The 22,859-nt window shown below is 30.3% G+C and overlaps 1 protein-coding gene across 1 annotated transcript in view; it reads left to right on the top strand.

Annotated features, from left to right (window-relative positions):
• Dh44-R1 (Diuretic hormone 44 receptor 1) overlaps window positions 1–14,111 on the top strand; it is a 38,675-nt gene extending 24,564 nt beyond the window's left edge. The window contains exons 2-10 of the mRNA XM_018540012.1: window positions 4,691–4,877; window positions 5,939–6,032; window positions 9,415–9,508; window positions 9,762–9,842; window positions 9,983–10,071; window positions 10,821–10,940; window positions 12,108–12,293; window positions 12,816–12,925; window positions 13,730–14,111. Coding sequence (XP_018395514.1) covers window positions 4,691–4,877; window positions 5,939–6,032; window positions 9,415–9,508; window positions 9,762–9,842; window positions 9,983–10,071; window positions 10,821–10,940; window positions 12,108–12,293; window positions 12,816–12,925; window positions 13,730–13,874 — 1,106 coding nt within the window. The 3' untranslated portion in view covers window positions 13,875–14,111. The remainder of the gene's footprint in view (window positions 1–4,690; window positions 4,878–5,938; window positions 6,033–9,414; window positions 9,509–9,761; window positions 9,843–9,982; window positions 10,072–10,820; window positions 10,941–12,107; window positions 12,294–12,815; window positions 12,926–13,729) is intronic.
• Window positions 14,112–22,859: the final 8,748 nt, after the last annotated feature.

Below are 22,859 nucleotides of genomic sequence, written 5' to 3'. Positions count from 1 at the left end.
TTTTTCGGCGAGGAAAAAATCCCAATCCAAATTTTGTCAAAATTTTGACAAATTTATTTATTGGAATTTGCATTATGACGAAACCTACCGTACAGATCGCAGAGCTCGCTAATCATGTATTGTTAGCGTCCCTTGTGCAAAAAATGTCGAAAAGGCACGAAAGGAATGCCTGACGATGACGACAACGACATTTCTTAGAACGAAATCGCGCAATCGTGAAAGTCGCATACATCAAAACTTTGCATCGCAATATCTCCGCTTGTAAGCAGAGAATAAACAAATAAAAATACTTTTATTATTTTTTCGAGTGGTCTTTATTGAGATCGCATAATCGCGGTCTGGAAATTTTCGACGATTTGCGTCGCGTAATCGTGCGTATAATAAGGATACACGGCCAGTCTTGCACTGACATATCCGTCGTTGCCCGCTGCGCGTCTTTGCGCAAGACAGAGAGTGTGTCTTCAAATACAATAGATAGAAATACAAAGTAAATGTATTACAAAACAAACTGTATGGAACCGTAAAATTCGAGAACAATACACTTGTTCATCACAAATCGAAATAATATTTTGACGATTATTTTGGTCGCAATGTAAATTTCAATAAATAAAGCACGTCGACAAAATTTGGATTGGGATTTTTTTCTTGCTAAAAAAATCTCGTAGCATTCAAGACCATATTGATTTGACGCAAATCAAAATAAGTGCTCGATACTTTTTAAAGACTGAATCATTATATCTTTTCACACAGTTTCTTCTCTTATATGTCTCTATCTTGTTCACGTTTATTTAAAACATTGTCTTTTAAAAGATATATTTATTAAATAATGTTAAATTTTATTGAACCATACATGCAGGAACACCACCTTTTATAAATGCTTTATATGTATAAATTTATACAGAATTATCGTTTAAGGCATTTATTTCTTAGTTGTAATACATATATACATATGTAGGATTAATAATGTTGTTTAACACTGATTAATACTGTGATAGAGTTCTTTTGCTGCGAATTAATGGTTCACATTAGAAGAACTTTCAGGAAAGTGCATATCGTTAATTTCCAAGAATAATTACAAAACTTTATGACGCACTCGAGCCACCCATTATTGTTTGAGCCTTACGCGATAAATAGAGGTGTACTAACAAGTTTTGTTGCGAACTTGCCGCAACAAAGCGTCATTACGCCGAGTAGTCGATCATTATTTTGAAGCAAGAAGTTGTTCATCGCTGACCTGCTTTAATAATGACGAATGGATTGCGATATCACTGTAACAAGTTGCATTTTGAATCGAAATTTCATGAAATGTTAATCCTTGCATAGCGTCATTTAGACTTTGCTTGACTTTACAAATTTATTTTTAAAAACACAAATTTTGTTAATATATAAACAAACGAATTTTATTAATAAACAATTTTTGTTTAAAATTGAATTATTTTTAATCAGTTTTTAAATACCGTCAATCTAAATATACAGGATGTCTCGAGAGTATCTTATATTAATTTTTAAAGATATTGATTTTTAATAATTTTTTCCTCTAACATTATCAACTTTACAGAAAAATAGCGAGAGATAAAAATTATTTATTTTCTTCTCATAAAGCTCTGAACATTTTTTCAGAATTTTTCCAGAATTTTTGAATACTGTATTTCTTATGTTGGTAAAAATAGTTGCCAATAAGAAAATACAGTACCAAAAAATTAACAAAAAATTTGTTGAAAAAATGTTTAGAGTTTTATGAGAAGAAAATACACAATTTTTGTTTGTCCTTGCAGTTTTTCTGTAAAGTTGATAGCATTTGAGGAAAAAGTTATTAAAGACCAATATATTCGGCTATCTTCTAAAAATTAATATCTCGTTAACCATTGCGAAATTTGTAAAAAAGACTTTTCGACTCAGTTTAATCCGCTTTATCTACACAAAAGCAATTGGAAGAAACTCTCGGGACACTCTATATATATAATATATATAGTATATATGTATACTGTACTATATCATTATCGACAATAACAAAAGGGAATTATCGTTAAGTCCGATTCTCGTGCAATACCGCGCGAGTGTAATTGATGAAAGATATATGGATGATGGGGGTAAATTTTACCTCCGTAACTGATTTTTCACCAATCAACATTTGCATGAAGATTCGAGCTAATTCTAAAACTGCTGTCGTTGTTCAGAGATCTACCTATATTACAGTTGCAATTGTATTCTGCGTAATATTGCGTATATTAAATAAGGAGGTAATAACTTATATATAAAAGCTTTCATTATATTGTTGATTTGGCAAAATTTGACAACTTGTCGATAAAGCATTCGGAACAAACGTCATTATTTGCGTACTTACCAGGTATATGCATATGAAAGTGGATTTTACCATAGATGGTCATAGTAGATCAATGTAGTTACCGTCAGAGCACGTCATTGACGCCATTTCCTTGTTCTGACAAAAATTTTCAACTCACAACAATACAAGTTTCATACAACAGTATAGTTTGTAATAGTGTTGAACATGTCGAATTTTGTGCCTGATAACTACGATTTGCGGACAGTATTGATTTTCTGTTACAAATTGAAGAAAACTGTTGCTGAATCGCATCAAATGCTTGTCGAAGCTTTCGGTGAGCATGCTCTTGGTAGATTACGGTGCTATCAATTGTTTAAAAAATTCAAAAGTGGCGATTTTGACGTGAGAAACGAAGAACGTGGAAAACCACCGAAAAAGTTTGAAGACAGAGAATTAATTGCAAGCATTGTTGGATGAGGATGACGCTCAAACTCAACAACAACTCGCGGATCAATTGAATGTGACACAAGAAACCGTCTCCAGACGTTTGAAATCCATGGGAAAGATCCAGAAGGTGGGAAAATGGGTTCCACATGAACTGAATGAAAGACAGCAGGAAAACCGGAAAACCATTTGCTAAATGCTGCTCGCCAGGAACAAAAGAAAGTCATTTCTCCATCGAATTGTGACTGGCGATGAAAAGTGGATATATTTTGAGAATCCTAAACGTAAAAGATCGTGGGCAACTCCAGGCAAACCATCGACATCGACTGCAAGGCCAAATCGCTATGGACGGAAGACAATGCTTTGTGTTTGGTGGGATATCGGAGAGGTGTGATCTATTATGAGCTGCTAAAACCTGGCGAAACCGTTAATACTGAACGCTACCGACAACAAATGATCAATTTGAATCAAGCTTTGCTTGAAAAACGACCGGAATATCGGAATAAGAAGGCAACACAAAGTGATTTTGCTTCATGATAATGCATCATCACACACAGCAAAACAGGTCAAAGAAACGATTGAGACGTTTGATTGGGAAATATTTTCGCATGCCGCTTACTCACCAGACTTGGCTCCGTCCGATTACTACTTATTTGCATCGATGGGACACGCACTTGCTCAGCAGCGCTTCACTTCTTACGAAGATGTATGAAAATGGCTATGATGACTCATGGTTTGGCTCAAAAGAGCAACAATTTTTTTGGCGTGGCATCCACAAATTGTCAGACAGGTGGCGAAAATGTATAGCTAGCGATGGGAAATACTTCGAATAAAATATTTTTTATCATTTTCATGCAATAAACGTGTATTTTCTATAAAAAAATCCACTTTCATATGCATACACCTGGTAGTGATTACTTAGTCGCTGATAGATTAAAAAAGCTGTCCAAAATAAATGATATATGTTAATGATGCTGCGTTGATATATGTAGTTGCACTTTTGTCGCTATACAACGTCCGGTCCTTTCAAAGACGACCTCTTTTTTCCGCATATCGATTCATCCATCGTTTTTTTATGGTTCTGAATAATGCAACGCAAGTGATATCCACGGCACACGTTTAATGCCGCTGGAAGATGATGAAAAATTGCCAGGGATGTTGGAAATCATCCTTCGGGTCACTCAAGCGCGTATAACGTATCCGAATATTTGTATTTATATAGCTGCAGACTTAACGCGTTGAGTCCAAGTCCATTGAAAAACATTGCCACGCAAACGGTTCCTGGAGAAGAGAAAATAATAGTTTCCGATATACAATAATTGTATGTGAAATTGCTCGATTTCACTTTCAAACATTGACATATATTTTTATATTTTACCAATTAGACATATTAATTGTTACAACTAATAATGTCGCAAATCTGACGTTGACTTTTATTTCTTTTGGCTTCAAGTTCAGCAAAGTGAATTTTCAATCAACATACATGCATATACATATATTTTCATATTTTCACAAGTACACATATATACATATTGTTGATTTGGCAATTTGACAACTTGTCGATGAAGCATTCGGGACAAACGTCATTATTTGCGTATTTAGTGATTACTTAGTCGCTGATGGATTAAAAAAAGCTATCCAAAATAAATGATATATGTTAATGATGCTGCGTTGATATAGTTGCACTTTTGTCGCTATACAACGTATTTCAAAGACGACCTTTACAACATATAAGTATGTGTATGTTATTACAAATACGTATATTACACGTATAATTATATACAATAATCTATTCTTCTCTCGCATATAATCTAAGATCTAGACTTTTGGTTTTGATTCATAGTAACCTAAAGATTAATAGTTAATAATCCTTAATTCGCGAAAACATTCGAAACAATATTCGGAAATATAATTACATACGGTATGTTAACTATACGTATGATCTAGATATTATATTTTCAGAAAACGCCAGTCGCTGGTGTTGGCCGAATGGAACCTGGGACAATTACTCCAATTATTCCATGTGCCGCGACGTGCAGTTACCAACTATCGAGCCCGGTATAGAAATCACAACTACACTATATTTCATTGGCTACAGCCTTTCCTTATTTACTCTAATAATGGCGGTCTGCATATTCATTTATTACAAGTAAGTGAAGAATACTCAATCTGAAATTCTCCTCTATGTGTTACATTACATTTTTTAAAGGAAATCAACTAGGTGCGTTCCCAATCGAAATTTCGAAAAAACAATATGTCCAATTAAGATTAGCGCGTTATATAGCGAAGCGTACATAGAAGTGCTAAACTTAAATGATTCTAATTGGTCATATTATTTTTTTCTACATTCCGTTTTCTGAAATTTCAATTGTCATGGGACTCTTTCGCAGCAAAATAAATAGCATTCTTGTATTTATTAAATAATAATGTATAACGATATCAAACTTACACGCACAAGTTACGAGAGAGAGAGAGAGAGAGAGAGAGAGACTTATAATTTTAAACAAAAGGATCTTTTTGATTTCCAACTTGCTACGCTCTCGTCATCTGCAGCTTCAGCATTAGGGCTGTCGCACACCTTCCGTAACAGTAACCATAAGACATACCGTAAGAATAAGCCAATCACAGTCGAGAATTCTTTTGAACTCTTAACTCATTTGGCTGTTTCTTACCGTACGCCTTATGGTTATCTACTATTACGGAAGATGTGTGCGGCAACCCTTACACGTGCGAGATGTCTCGAACTGAATTACGCGGTCGAAACAGTATACGTATAATAAGTAAAGTGTACACCCGCGGACACTTGACATCGGAAGGAAAACGCTATTAATATTATAAATATGTGTATGTATGTATTTGTATTATTTTCTCTTCATTCAGACGTAAAACAAGGCTAGAATGACACTACATAACTAAATAGCGCTAATAGTTTCCCCGAACGCTGCGAATCTTTGGAATTCTATACGTTAAATTCTGCTAGTAATTTTACAATATTTATTTCATTGTGATTGCTCCAAGCATCACGTATCAATCTAAGGGTGCTTTCCATTTGATAATACATTCTATTTTTCTTCAGTAACAAAGATAAAACAATACTTGTGCCGACTTATTGTGTCATCAAATGGAAAAAGCATCCTAAATGAAATCTATAACAGTACGAAAATATTTCAGAGTTTCTCAAGACTTATTTGCCTCATATCTTTTCTATAGAGAGTTACGGTGTCTCAGAAACAACATACACACGAATCTAATGTTTACTTATATCCTGGCTGATTTGACATGGATTTTAACTACTGTGATGCAGGTAATGCATGTGTGTAAAAAAATTCACTTTTATTTAAACGGTATTCTTAATTTTACGCCGTTAATATATGTATATATGTATACATATGTCACAGTCAAAAATTAATTTATTGTTAGTAAATGTATACACATACTCTAATTCGATACGTAAATGTATCCACAAGTGATGAAATTGAAACTTGTACTAGTGTAGATGCATATATTTTCATACCCGATTTAGTAAAAGTAAGTATATGCACAAGTGAAAACTGCATCAGTTTAAATGAATACTTTTGCCAACATATGTGCACATAAGTCACATAATACTTCAAATGCACAGCTGCAGAAAGTCAATTTAATTTCTTAAACATGTATAAAAAATTAGACTCGCAATATCATGTTTTTAGTAATGTGTAGCAAATATATGCAATATCTACGTATAAATATTTATATGTTTGTAAACTTGAAATATGCTCTTACTAATGTGTTATAGCAAATGTAGATACACATATTGTCTAGTAAATAAATACATTTCCTAGGAATAGTAGACATTTTTATATTTGCGTACAGTTGATACTTTTGCTAAAATCTTACGTAAATGCTTACATTGACTAGTAATAAATGTATATACATTTACTAAGTTTAACACTTTGACTGTGATACATGTGTGTGCGTGTGCGTGCGTGCTTGATTAACAAATTACATAACTATTTTTTCTCTCACATTATAAATTCCTTCATTTTTATCTAGCAATATTCGATAATTTTTTTAAACCCAAAAAATTGAATTAACATTATGAATATAAATTTATTCCGTTACTAACTGCAGTTTATTATTAAAAATGTTAAAATTATTCTAAATCGCAAATTTTTGTTTATTTATTGTAACAAGATATGATAAATCTTGACAATAACGGAAGTAGTTCCGATGATCTTGACCTTGACATATGTATATGTTATCAAACAGGTTTTAGCCGTCGCTCATCCTGAAATTATCAACAATCAAAGTTGCTAATTATTTCCCTGCTTTATTGACTGTAGGCAAATGGGAGATTTAAAATGGATCGACTAGGAGAGTAGGACTTTCTATGTGAGGCAATATTTATTCCATCACTCCCCCAGCAACAATTCACTGCTTTAAAAACAATTCACTGTTTTACAAATAATAATTCAATGCTTTTAAAGCAATTACAGAAAGGTTTCAAAAATAACGTTGTATTTTCACTGAAAACTTCCATGAAAATCTTTTTTGCTTATCAAATTCCCCCCCCCCCCCCCCCCCGGGCCCCTCCACTCTGCAAAGGAGCGCACGACTTCTATGATTGTACTTTTGTACGTAGATTTCGACTTTACGTGAAACGAAAGCTATCTCACACCAAAAAATGGATTGGGTTATTTTTAACAGTAGTACAGCCTCCCACAGAAAGGCGGAACCTATACTATATCCACTTTACTTATATACTTCACAACATAAAGCGACATGGAAGTTGCGAGCTCCTTCGCAGGGGAAGCTCCACTATTGTTTTTAAAGCAGCAAATTATTGTTTGTAACATTTGTACATTGTAAAGAGTTTGTGCGTAGATGCAGTAGGTTTCGCCTGCCTGGGGGAGGGGAGGGCTCCATTGTTAGAAATAATCCAAACTCAATCCATTTTTTGGTGTAAGATAGCTCTCGTTACGTGTAAAGTCGAAACCCATGTGCGACAGTACAGTGTCATAGAAGTTATGAGCCCTTTTGCAGATGGGAGAGGAGGTGAGAGTTATTACTTCACGTGGAAGGTTTAATATTCCCAAACAGGGAGAAGTGTAGAATAGTACTTAATATCGTATAGCAGAAATAGTACATTATTTTTAAAACTTTTTTGTTAATAACTTTTCAACGAAGGACGAAAGACGGCTAAAACCTGTTGGAGGTTACTCAGGGTCATGACCTTGACAACATATATCAAGGTCAAGGTTATCGGAGCTGCTACCGTTATTATCGAGGTTTACTCAAAATATTAGTTAAATAAATGTTCTTTACGATTTTGAATTATAAATAATCAAACGTTTAATAAATGTATCGACTTTGATTAAACATTTTTTTTTGTTATTAACAATTTTAATGTGTCAGCGCACATCTTGCCTTGATGAAGTGAACGGCATGGTTCACGAAACGTTGGCATTAATAATGAAGAAAGACACGGCGATAACCCGCAACCCTTCTGGTATAATTTTAATGTATTAAGCACTGTACTGCGTGAAGTTGTTTTCAGTTTAATGAAGCGTTGCTTCTATTCCATTATATTGTAATATTAATTCCATCACTCTTTGACAGCTTAAATTAGTTTACTATAAAAAACAAGAGAAAAAAATAATAAGAAAAAATGAAACGTGAAGAGGAATATATAAATTTAGTTACTCCTAATCATTAATAAGTAAAAAGAATTGTTCATTTTTATAACGTTATATAACACACCGATCGTAACCTTCGTCAGTGATGAGATAATAATGTACAAAACTGATTCAAAGATTCTTGTGATTTATATTATATATGCATGTACATCTAACGAATTATTTACCCAAAAAAAATGATCTAATTGTAAAGTGAAATTCCGGTAACCTCATATTCCTCTTCCAATGCACTGGACTATTCATCAAAAATATATTGGAAATTATTCTAACAGTTTTCCTCTTGTATTAAGAGGAATATGTTAACTTAAAGCGTAAAACAATGCCCTCTTACGAATAACATAAAAAGCAATGTGTAAGATTTTTACTGCAGATGCAAAACAAAAGTACTCTAACTGTAAGAATATTGTGCTTAGAATATTTTCCTCTCGATTTCAGAAGATTCCTCTTGAGGCCGCATATAAGAATAAAATCCTCTAAGATTTAGGGGATTCTGCTAATATTAAAATTTTTTTTTTTGGGTGTTACTAGTAAAACTTTTTGATTTATTAACAATTAATTCTTTAATAACTCCACCGCGCGCTCGTATGATAATGTTCGCTATATGTATATGTTATTAATGACTAATTTTTCATATTTTGTGTGTCTATATTATATAATATAAATAATCAATGTAATTTTCAATTAACGTTAAACGCAAAAAGAGAAATAGGAAGAAATGGAAGAAGAAGAAGAAGAAGAAGAAGAAGAGAGAGAGAGAGAAGGGGAATAGGAAAGTGGCATTACTCTTTATTAATAGCTTAATATAAAAATAAAATGAGCAGAATGCCAAAGGCTATCTCTTCCATCAAATCAATTTGTTGATGGTGTCCTGAATATCGTAGAAATTCTCAACGACAGTACCCTTCCAAATACCCTAATTAAAAGTTGCATTTTGCATAGCATTTTAATTTGAATCTTATAAATCTCACAAGCTCTGGGTGATATAATAGTACGATTGTATATCATTTCCAGGTATCTATGCAAACGGATATACCAACTTGCGTGATATTATTCTCGTTTCTTCATTACTTCCACTTGACAAATTTTTTCTGGATGTTCGTCGAAGGTGAGTTAGAAATGTAACAGGCGCACCTTTTACAAAGTACACAATATCGTTACTCTGAACACGAACTTACAAGAAAGGAAATATTGTCGTGCATAAGAGTGTTATTACTCAAAAAATCAAAACGATAATATTTAATTTGAAGAAATATCCGCGCACGCATGTGCATGGAGAATACTTAAAATATTTAAAATATTTAAATATAATAAATATTAATACGCGCAGCGCGCTTATTCTTACTATTTCATGTTTACAGGTCTATATCTGTACTTGTTGGTCGTGAAAACATTCACTGGCGATAATATAAAATTGAGACTCTGCTTGGTGATTGGCTGGGGTGAGTGAGCTAATGATTCTAAAATCGCGTGAAAGAAAAGGATTTTCAGATCATCTGCATTTGGATAACATTATGTTTTAACACAATCGACGATTAAACAAATAAATAATTAAATTAAACTGATAGATAAATAAATCTAGGTATCCCGGTGCTTGTAATAGCCATGTGGGGAATTGCCAAGTCGCTGGATCAAAAAATCATAAACCACATCATGAATCAAGCTAACCAGGTATAAATTTAAATGAGAACGTCTCTCTGACGTACGTTACTTGTAGAATACAGCGAATTTCCGTCTTTCTGAGGGAGAAATCTTTCATTTCCTGATGTAGCAACGTGTAACAGGCTGTTCAGGCAGCGTCAAAAATATAATAAAATATCGAGCAAAATTTTATTTTTTAGTCACACTTACCTATATTAATGCCCGTATCCAAGTATAATACTTGACAAGGATAAAACACGCAAGAATGAAGACAGGAATAACATACACAGAAAATAAGGTGATCGATATATCGATATATGTATGTATAATGTACATACATAGTGTACATACACATGCGTGTATATATCACCGAACGTTCGATCTAAACGAATACTAGATAGACGCGTCAAATTTAATTTTTTATCATTCGCCCGTGAAAAAAACTTTCCATTGAACCACGCTACAGTATAATGCATAACAAAGTGTATAACAACAAGGATCAATCGACAACTTTGACTTACTGAAAACTTGTTAAATTTGTTTGTCACTACTCTCATGTAATCGAAAATGTGTATATTGTGAACAAAAAGCTTTTCGAAACTACTGCAGAAATAATGTACACTGAAAAAGAAGTTTGATAATAACTATTAAATGTTTATATATATAGTCAAATAATGCTAATTATAAATATTTGGTTAATACAATTAAACATAATTTTACCTTTACTTGTCGATCTTATGTAACATTATCCATTAATTATATGAACTCGATGCTGGCAGGAAGTGGTGCTCTGGAGACACTGTCCCTGGATGATACCGCATCCGTACGACTGGTTTTATCAAGCGTCTGCTATAATAGTTCTAGCAGTGAACATGGTATTCCTTTTCATGATTATGCGGGTGAGTACACTGCGCCACTTGAATTAATCTTGGAATGCTACTTATATATACGTTACAAACATACAGATAACTTGTATGTAAATATTATCGACAATATAAAAACACTTTACGCGTGTTTTTGTATTACCAAATTATATATTATTATAGTTATTTATCAATGTTCGTCAAACTCCTGTCACGATAAGATGTTTCGTTAGATTGTTCTACAATAAAGTAAAAACTTAAATTCTAAGGCATATTTGGGGAAGTTATTTACAACTTAATTACTTCAAGATCAATGCATTTAATTCCACAATATCAAAATAAACGCACTGAATGACAAGGTGCAACGTTATTTGTTATCGTTTTAACATTAAAATGATGTCTTTGATGATATTTTAACGTAAATGATGATGACAAATAAAATTAGCTTGCTGCCTGGATTATTTTATCAAAATTTATCTTATACATTTTGTTTTTATTTATAATATACGCACAACAAGCGCAGTTGACGGCCACTGTGATTATAATCATCATTAATACATCGTATTAATTAAAAACATATACATAGAAATTTATATTGCCATGCATTTTTGTGTCCATTCAAATTTCTTATTTGAGATAAGCACTCGTATGCTCTAGACTCTCTTTCTCTCCCCCTCCCCCTTTCTCTCTCCCTCCTTCTCTCCCCCCTCCTCTCTCTCTCTCTCTCTCTCTCTCTCTCGACTCTGACTACGACAAATGTTGGTGGACAGTAAACAAATGAAATAGCTCGTATACAGGACGAATAACGTTTTAAAGTAATTTGATCATGTGATTTAATCTTAAAGAGAAGTGCCGATAAAATGGTCGTCCAATTAGCTAACGGGTATCCTATATGTATAAAATACTTTTTTCTCGAAAACCAACCTCGCGCATTGAACTTTTAGTCGTTATCTTACATATGTATATTAAACAATACTGCACATACAGGCGCGGTGTCAAACTTATATATTTCAAGATAAAACAATTTCTGGACAATCCCATTAATTATATATATATATATATATAGTCGGATAAATGATAAAAAAAGCCTCGTTGAAAAAAGAACGAAGGAAAATATATATATTTATTTGAGAAACACCCTAGTAGTCGTATATATTGTCGTTCCCCTAAATTGAAATATAACGCGTACCGCATGCCCTGCAGGTGCTGATAACGAAGCTTTGGTCCTCTAATAACGTGGAGACGCAGCAATATCGGAAAGCCAGTAAAGCTCTCTTGGTGTTGATACCACTTCTAGGAGTGACGTATGTGTTAGTTATAGCTGGACCTACTGAAGGCCAAGTCGCCAATGTATTCTCTTACGCACGTGCGATTCTGCTTTCTTCGCAGGTAAAAGTTATTTAAAGAATATTTAAAAAGAAAAAAAACGTCAGCGATATAAGCGGTCAAATTTAAGCAATAAATAAACTTATCGATTACAAACATTTTCAAAAATTTCTTCTCTTCGATTCTATTATTGTGCCTCCAACTTTCCTATATGACAGTAAAATGTACAAGCTCATTATTCTAAATCAATCATAATTTGATTATTAATCTTAAAACTGAAATATAATATAGAAAGAGTAATATTTGAAACATTTTTGCCAAAAAGAAGAAAATAAATTTTAAAAAGAGAAATAATTCGCTGAATATTTTCCTGTCGAGCAGGAAGGTAGAATAATAGAATGATTTATACTACTTTGGCAACAGAGAGCATATTTGAGACTTTTTCGCTCTAAAAGCAAGGAAAATTCGTTATTTCTAGAGAGAACTGATTCAATCAAAATTTTATTATAGCGAAGAGTAATCTCTCGCAACCGAAAATAAAAACATATAATAAATATAATAAATGTGATTCCTACTTTTTTTCAGGGATTCTTTGTGGCGTTGTTTTACTGCTTTCTCAATACTGAAGTACAGAATACAGTTAGACATCATTTCGCACGATGGAGCACTACACGAAATCTTGACAGCCGTCGGAGGTATTATAACAATTGGTCCCCTCGTACAAGAACGGAGAGCATAAGGTACTCGTTTTACGTGTACCTTATGTTAAAAATATCTTCATATATGTACACATAATAAGTCACAGAATACGTAATAGGATTGATCAAAGCCGGGAACTAGACACATTTTTGACAAAAGAAAACAGTGTGCCTCCTCGGTACAATAAAAAAAAACATAAAATATGTATCAGAACTATGAGAGTCTAGCAATTTACACTTGACACATAAATAACAGCACATACATCTTGCTAGACTCTCATAGTCCTGACACATATTTAATGTCTTATTACTTTTTTTATATCAATCAAATAATATAAAATAAAAATAAATTTTTGTTTTACGGTATATAAAATGTAATATTAATTAATGATGTTTAATATTAACTTAATAAGAATTACATAATTACATATAATATACAAGTATACGTTACAAACGGATTACGTGTACATGCGTATGTTACAAACGAATGAAATACAGTTCCTCTAAAGTCAATCATAGTAAGATAAAAGTACAAGTGTCTCGTTTGACCTAATACCGGTTCTGGACTATTAATCTTTTTTAAGACAATGTAGTAATCAACATCAAAGTCACAATTGTCTCATTTGAATAAGATCCTATAATATAACTTTGCGAAATGAGTTTTGCGAACTTTTATTGATTCACTGATTGATTGCTCATTTTACACCTTTAGTATGTTATTTAGCAATTTTGTAATTTGTTATTTTAAAATTGAGAATTCTCACTTTTTGATTCTCTTCTTTTTCGTCACCGACCATATAGATTGTGCCAGCCATCGAATCCATACAGAAAGCGGGAGTCTACAGTAAGTGAGACTACCACTACGACAGTAATAGGCCCGAATTCCACCACGACATTCCATCTCGATAAATCCAAAGGGGTTATTTCGGAAGCTCTTAACGAATGATATAAGATACACGACAGAGATTAAATGTAGTGGGATCAAATCCCGTCACATTGCTGCAATTAGCAATTTGCATGATTCGATTGATTCTTTATATTATCTACGAATGGTGGACCATTACATGCATGAAAATTGTTGCAATTCGCAACGCTTTCCCCAAGACTTTATTATTATTCTTGTACAATTAATTTATGTGAAAGAAATGTCATCGATATACTCGACATACTCGATATATTTTCACATTGCGCCAAAATAACTGGACAACTCTCACATATCACTACAATATTTTTATACTGCGATCTTGTTGGATTATAACGTCGAGTGAAAAAGTATATATATATGTATATAGATTTCATTTTAGCGCTCATATGTATCTATGTACAACGTCGTAACTTATCGTTATCGACAATATTGATTTACATAAAATACGCAAAAAAGAAATTCATTTTGTAGATTACGAAATAATCAATAATTATCAATTGTCTATAATTAATATAAATCATAAAATATATTTTTTTTGAAAATATATAAAACATATGTACCTATATTGTATTGCACATTATTTACGTATTAATTTGTAAAAAGGTTGAGAAAAACTATTTACGTTATTTATTACGATATTTATAGTATAAAAATAAATTTATTTTTATATGTAGTGTGCAAAAGAAGATTCGATCGTTCTCTCTTTTGCTTCTGACTTAATAATTTAATATAGCTGCATAGAAAAAACCATATAAACATACTTATTATAATAAAAGGAAGATAAGTCAATAAAGAGAATATAATTTCATGAAAATTATTACTTTGCAAATTAAAGCTAGATATTCGAAATTTATACTTATTATAGAATCTCAATATGTATAATAATAATAATTCTATAATATTAATTAGAATTAAAAGAAGAATCGCGACAGATAAATTTCCATAAAAATTAAACTTTGTATTGCAGATAATAGATATCGCTTGACTTTACTATAAAATAATTCTCGTTATCGTACAATTATCGTAGTTACAAGTAAAACCCAAATGTAAATGTCATTACGCGATTAATGTCGCTTGATGGTTTTTAACGCCGAAACTAGAAGTAGCGGCAATTAAAAGTAAGATAATCACAACTCGATCTTTTTATTCACAATTATACGTTCAATAGAGTGTTTGTAAGCTATACGTGTGAATTTCATGAGATAAATATTTTTGTTAAAAGATTGTTGTATGTAGATGCTAGACATCGTGCTATATAGTGTTGACAAAAAGTTAGACTTTCTTTCTCCTTCCCTCCCCCTTCTCTCTCTCTCTCTCTCTCTCTCTCTCTCTCTCTCATCTGCTTTTTCTGTTGATACAGTAATTTCTCTTTAACAAAATGTTAAAAACTTGTGTATATGATACTAAAAAAGGAAACATTTTACAATAAATTAAAATTGTCCAAATCTACGCTAGAATACTAAAACTTAATCCAACGAATCAATGATAATAATATCAATGATAATATTGTCAATAACTGCATAAATTACGTAAAGATCTGCCAAATATAACGGAAACAAAAGCGTATGATCGATGAAAAAAATTCTTGTTCATGAAAAAAATTTCATTCTTTCCAGAATTCTTTATATGTTTTAAATTAATAAATTAATAAAAATTTCTGAAATAAACCTCTTAAACTTCTTCAAATTTTATTAAGTTTCTTATAACGCAATCAGAAATTTTCAAATATTTCACATATGTATGTATATAAAAAAAGATCCAAAAAAAATGTAGTTTTTTCAGCATTTCTGAAAAATGTTCTTTAAAAAATTACAAAATTATATAAAAATTCTAAAAAATTCTAAATTTATATTGAAATCCTGAAAAATAATTTTAAAAAATTTTGAAGTTTCTAAAAAAACATTCATCGACATGCGCAGTGAGCTAAGGTATTCCAAAAAGTGATATTAAAAGTCAAATTTAAAATGTTGACATGAAATCATAATAGTTTTATAAAATAGACATTTTTGAAAGTACTTATCTTTAGAATATTAAGTGGATGCATGGAGTAATTAGTTTATCTTTAATAGAAATAGTAATAAAACATAATAGTAACAAAACATAATAGAATTGATATTCTTATAAATTATTTATAATATATTTTTTTATCTAAAAATTTCTCAAATTCCTAAATCTATATATTGTACAAACTTTTTTATCTAGGTATAAAGATGAGAAAAGCAAAATTACGAACATGAAATATTATAATATTTATCCTTGACTCCACAGCTGTTTTGGGAAACAAGATCTCTGCTTCAAAACTAATTTGTCGATTTATTATTTTCCGTTTATTATTAACAACATCCTTTATTAAATATAGGATGTCGTATTTTAACAAATGTACTTAAATATCTTAAAAACTAGATAGATAGATAAGATAATTAAGATTTAGTATTTTTCAGGTTGTATGATTTTGTGCTAGAGAAAAATATATTTTAATTTAAAAAAATTAATCTTGGCAAGTGCAGAGAATGTCCAGATAAAATAAAGTTCAATTTAATTATTTTAATCCATTGCAAACATGGCTAAACTAAAAAGATTAACAAAAAAATGTAATCATTGAAAATAGGACTGAATATAAAAAAATTTTTTATATAAAAAGCATATTACAAAAATCAATTTTATATGTAATAAACAAATTATTAAATGTTGACTGTAGGGAGAAATTTTAGCTCCTAGCTGGCTCGGTAAAGTTAGAAAATAGCAAATAAAAGTTATTCTTTCGTAATTTTTCTTAACGAAAAAATTGATTTGTAAAGTCAATTTCCCTCTACAATAAATATTTAATAATTTACTTGTAACAATCTGTTACAAAATTTGCGTCAGTAATATTTTTATGTCATATTTGAAATCAACAATTTCAAATTTAACATTTTTTTAATAGGCTTTTTTATATTCAGAAGAAAGTTTGAATTGTAAGTTTCGTAATTTTTTGGCATAACTTTATAATTTGGATGGATCTGCAGTCTACTGTGGGGTGTATTAAATGAATTTTTTAATGCAAAATATTTACTTCTGTTCAAATACATGTTCTGACGTATGACCTGATGTTTTCTAATATACATATGTTATAGCTAATCATATACATATATGTATGTATATTGTAGGGGAGAATGTCCTAAATTGGACCGTGTTCCAAATCAGATCTTTTTAATTTAAATAAATATACTATTTATAATGTAAAGTCTTTATAAGACACTGAACATGTGACAGCAGTTTGGCAGTACTCCGTCATAACGTTCATAGAATAGATGCAAATATGTATTTTTGGCTATCATGCAAAAATTTTTTTAAAAAAGAAAATCCTTATAAATCATTATTTAAAATAAAATGCTAATTTGAACGGTAATTGATTTAAGATAATTAAAAAGTGTAGAATTCAAAAATATTAAAAATTTTGTAATTACTTTTGAGGTTTATTGTAAAATTTGTTCGAATCGTTCGAAAGAACCCGTGTCCAAATCGGATCTATGTATACAAAAAACACTTAAAAGACGAGTAAGCCAGCTAATTCATCGAAGAAAGAAGGTTCGCCACAACCTGGTTGTAGTACTGGTGATCGACCGACCAGATCTAGTCTAAGGAACACTAAATCACAATAAAATATCATGTGTATTATCAGACTCAGATTGATGAAATTTTTTATTGATTTTAATTCTAATAATATAAACTGTATTTTTATTTTTGAGTCTTAAATTGCTCGTTTTTACTCAATACTGACAAAAATTAATTAAAATGCTTTAAAATTCTATCTAAAAGTCCATAAAACTATAGAAAAGTTCCAAATCGGACCGAAAAATACATTTTTACATTTTCCATTATAGTTCGACACAAGTAAAAGAGATACGTCAAAATGGTCTGAAGCAAAAATAAAGGAAATTAAATAATCTTTCGAATCATTGGTTTCTGCACATCATTGGTTTTATGATCGAACTTTATTTACGCCTTATAGAGAACAAAAACTGCAAATTATAAGTCCGATTTAGACCATTCTCCCCTATCTTATATTCGCATATATAAGTATAATTATATATTTATAAGATAGGGTGGGACTATTCCGTCAGTTTCGACTTTAAGGTAATAGGAAAATTTACGATAGCAAACAATATCTCTTTGTAGTGCTTATAATTACACATTATACAATCATGATTGCTTTTAAGAGCACAAATATAATCTTTAAATAACCAACATATGCTGTTCAGGAACATAAACATTATCGCGAGAAATGGTTTATGTACATATATGTGAGCACTTCTTTTCAAGTTGCACGCGCGCATAATTTATTATTGTAATTTATATATAATTATTGGAAAATAAACTCTATTCGCCCTAATCGATCTACATTCGCATGATATCTTTTTTTTCTTTTTTTTTGCGTTAGATTATCTATAGGTCCTTTTTTCAAGTATTGATGTGTATAATTTAAAAAGTTATATAACGTACGTATGTAATCCTATATGTGTATATGTTACAATACGCTATTTCGAATTGTATTTAATAATTATACATCCTAATACTTCCACAAGTATTTTTTAAAGGAACGTAGTGTTGCTATGCGTTTGTCTTATTGTAAGTCACTACCGTGTCTCTTGATAAAGAAGCTATACATTTCGCGAGCCATTTCCATTATCAAATCCATTATTGGAATGCCAATGTTTTGCGAACATTGCAATTATATCTTTTTATTTATATAAATTTATCTAATATTGAATACTTAAATGACTTTTTTATTTAATTCTCCGAAAACTTTCTTGCTACAGTATTTAAAGCTTCGAATTTTGGAATACCCTGATGTATAATATACAAATGTACGTATCTTTCCAAAACAATTAGATAAGCGGGATAGAAAATTAAGAAAAATGAAATTGTAAAGTTAGTCTAAAACTAATGAATTAAGGTATTATACAATCGCATTATAAAGTTACAAAAGTGCAAAAAGTGGTACCTGCTCGTGAAAAAATTTATTTTCTCTTTGCACATGTTTGAATAAATGTATATATGTCAATGTACGGTAAAATATAGAACGAAATAATACGAAATTTTGGTGGGGCTCCGATATCTACTAAAAATATACGCACAATCGAGTATGTATATTTGTTGTGTGTGTGTATATCGTATATTTTATGCACATATACAGTATATGTGCATACATATACATATATGTATAATATAATACACACATGTTTACATTTGCGTATATATATATACACATATACATATATATATAAACCCGTGAAAATAAAAGATTTATTGTATAACTACACAGTTCCCTACGTATTTTTGAGCATTGTAATATTTATATATAAATTCTTTAGGGGGGTCTTTCCATTTGAGAGTCGATTTTAAATGTATTCTTTGAGAATTTTTTTAATGAATAAAGATGTAAGTGTATTTAAAAAACAATACAGGTCTAGAAAATGCATATAATGAACATGTAAAAAAATTTTTTTTTGTAATGTTTATTGTTTATAAAGTAGTAATAAGATAGTGCTGAGAAATTAGGCCTACTTTGCGAACACGATCAAACAGTATAATATAAGTGGTATCATTGGTCAAAAGCTGCAAAAAATAAAGTGAACTAAATAAGTGGACTTGTAATTCTCGCCCAAACCAGGATAATTAATATTGTATGCATATTTTCAAAATGGCAGCAGTTTCAAAAAATTTTTCGAATTTTGCTCATTTTTTCCTCTTATTTATGCTTTCAATAAAATAGAAAAAATTAACGTAGACTATTAATTCTGGTTCGGACGATAATGATATGTTCTCCGAGTATAACTGTCGAAGTAGAAGTCGGTTGGATTAATAGTTTGTTTGGAATCGTGATCGCCATGTTCGAAAACACGGTTTCAAGAAAAACACGTTTAAAGTTTCATGAAACATTTTTTTCTATCCTATGTCAAAATTCCGTTTTCCATTAGAAACGAAAGTGATGCTCAGAAGGGAATAAAACTCTGCTCCATTGAATAGAAACATCTAGAATGGTTTCGAAACTTTGAATATAACGGCGAGTGCCCTTTTTGGCAATTGGTGCGCTATTTGAATCAATCAAGCAGCCCCAAACACCACGTTATTTTGGCTCGTATAACTTGGACAATTTTTGTTTCTTCCAAAAAAATGTTTCCGTGGGATATTCTTAGACTATAAGTTTTCAAAAAAAGCAAAAAAAAATCGATTTTTTTTACTCAAAAACGGAAAAGACCTTCTTAAGAGAGAGAACGTTCTGATTCTGAATTTTACACATGCATAAACAGTTGTAATGTATATGATTGTCATCTAAATAAGTATATTTCACAAAGAAGTATTCCAATATGTACAATAAAATAAATACAACCGCTTTGTGTTTGTTTATAAAAATTTTTTTATCAAATCTTTTCCCGTATAAACTTTAGATTTCAGAGTACCCTTTTTCTTTCTACGATATATGAAATGTATATTATTATTGAGAAAATTTATTACATCTGTTTATAAAACATTTATTCGCAATCACTTACTTAATCCTAGAATATCAAAAACGAAACAGAATAGAATGTATTATACATAGTAAAGCTCGTTAAATTAAAAAATTGTATGTATATAATAAAAATAACATATTAGATTCTATTTTGTACGGTATTAAAACATATCTTTTCAAACATCTCTGATTTTGAAATATTAAAATGATTGTTTTAAAAATGCAACACTAAAAACTGATTTTAAAATATTTTCCGTTTAAATTCTCTCTCTCTCTCTCTCTCTCTCTCTCTCTCTCTCTCTCTCTCTCTCTCTCTCTTTCTCTCATGTTTTTTAAGATATACAAATATTTTACACTTAATATCAATATTTTAAAAATTTGCTAAAAAGATATTAGTAAAATTATTAAGTATTCTAGGATAAAAGAAAAATGTACCTTTAATAAGCAGGACTTCTTACATGCAATTTACCGTTATTAGCCGCGTTACAATATTTATTGCCAGCTGCTGCCGGTACTGAAAATCTGTAATTTACATCACGCGCACTATAGATTTTCAATACTGGTAATAAATTTGGGACACGACTATTGTTTGGTAATGATTGGAATTCTATGCATGCCCACGCGCATCTCTTTCCTCCGCCCTCCCCCCTCTCTCTTCCTAATTAAATACCTGTACGTGTACTATTGCAATACAGGAATGCAGAATATGAAAGAAAAAATCTTAAAGAGATATGCATACTTTTTTTGTGGCTATGTTCCAAAATCGATTGTTAGTATCAAAAAACTATAGTGCATGTAACATAAACTGTAGATTTTCAGCGCTGGCAGTAAATTTGAAAACACAGTCTATGTAACGCTACTGCGAATTATACAAGACAGAAGATTCTGAAATTGCAAAATGCAAAATAACATTGTCCTAGCAAATAAAGTATTACAATAGTAAGATGCAATAATTCTTTTTACATTAATAATTGTATTACAATTGTATTAAAATGTCAATAACGTTTTAGTTCAACGACATCAAAGCTGCTAAGTTAATTTTGTGTATATCATATAAATTAAATACAAAAATGCACTTATATTTATTATCATATACGTCAATATAAATGTAATATCAAAAGTTGTTATATAAAATCTCTCATACAAGTTTAATATTATAAATTCTTTCTTAAGTATCCAATACTGCTAAGATGATTTTTTTTTTAATAATTTAAATAATTATTTTAAAAAGTTATTATAATTTTATTAACACTGACATAAAAGATAATGTATGTAAGACTATTTTTATAAATGTCAACATCAAGATAAATTTTTAAATAAATTTTCGTTTACTAAAATATCTACATACTAAAGAATGTAAATCTTTATATTGATAATAATAATTGGAAATTATAATATTTTATACAGCGGTAACAACTTTCAAAAAATTGAAATTAATCAATTCTTGTATAAAAAAAAAAAAAAGAATTGAATACATTCTGCATTTCACGACTTAAATCCTTTCTATATTGCAATATTAGAAAATAAGAACTAGCAGAAATCTAAAGAAAATATTCTGTTTTTTGATAGTTTTGGATTAGAAAAGGAAATATCGATATCAAGTAAAACTAAATTAAGCTGCTTATTTTGAAAATACAAATAAATTGCATGGAATGTATGCGTCAGGAAATGATATTCTTTAGAATTATTAACAAATTTTATTGGGTACTTTCCATTTATATAATTAATATTATGGTAATTCTATCTTGTTTTGAGTTCAAAAGTCGACTAACATCATTATAATAAACGAAAAACATATGTTGTATATAGATGTTGATGTGTATCATATAATAATCTAAAAAGCTTAAAAATATGCGAAATTAATTTGTTTTCGTTTAATTTGTAATAACAGCATAATTTGTTAATATAAAATGAATTGGTTTATGATTTGTTACATTCCAGATATATTTGCATACATATAAATACACTCTCGAGATACAATATTTTTATAACATAATTTAACAAATAGAATTTGGTTTATATTTCTCTGCTTCCTATGCATCTTTTAGTTCACTATCTAATCGTAAGCAAAATTAATCGACTTAAAATATGGAGAAACGAGTTGCGAAACAAATTAAATGGAAAGCACCCATTAACTATTAACAAATCTTTATGTATATATAAACTTCTTACATTCATCTACTGTATATTGATAACTGCAATTATCGATGTGACCATATTGTTTTTTCCTTACTTCTTTTAATGAAATAAGAGCTAACAATGTTTTGTACAAGTTTTATGATACAAATATATTAAGATAATCCAGATTATATATATATATATATATCATATATTATATAATTTAGAGATACAAGTCCTTATAAGGACTTAATTTTTTCTTGTACAAGGCAATATCTTTTACTTTTAATAGTATTAAAAAAAAATTTTTTTTTAATTTCTCTTTGTTTTCTTATTAGTATCCCTGTCCTGTACTGGGAAAATTAAAATTTACATAATTCGCTTATGCCCCCTTC

Source organism: Cyphomyrmex costatus, unplaced genomic scaffold, assembly GCF_001594065.2.
Source record: "Cyphomyrmex costatus isolate MS0001 unplaced genomic scaffold, Ccosl1.0 scaffold23, whole genome shotgun sequence".
Classification (NCBI taxonomy): Eukaryota; Metazoa; Arthropoda; class Insecta; order Hymenoptera; family Formicidae; genus Cyphomyrmex; species Cyphomyrmex costatus.
Note: the sequence above shows the minus strand (reverse complement) of the source record. Positions and strands in the feature narration are given on the sequence as shown.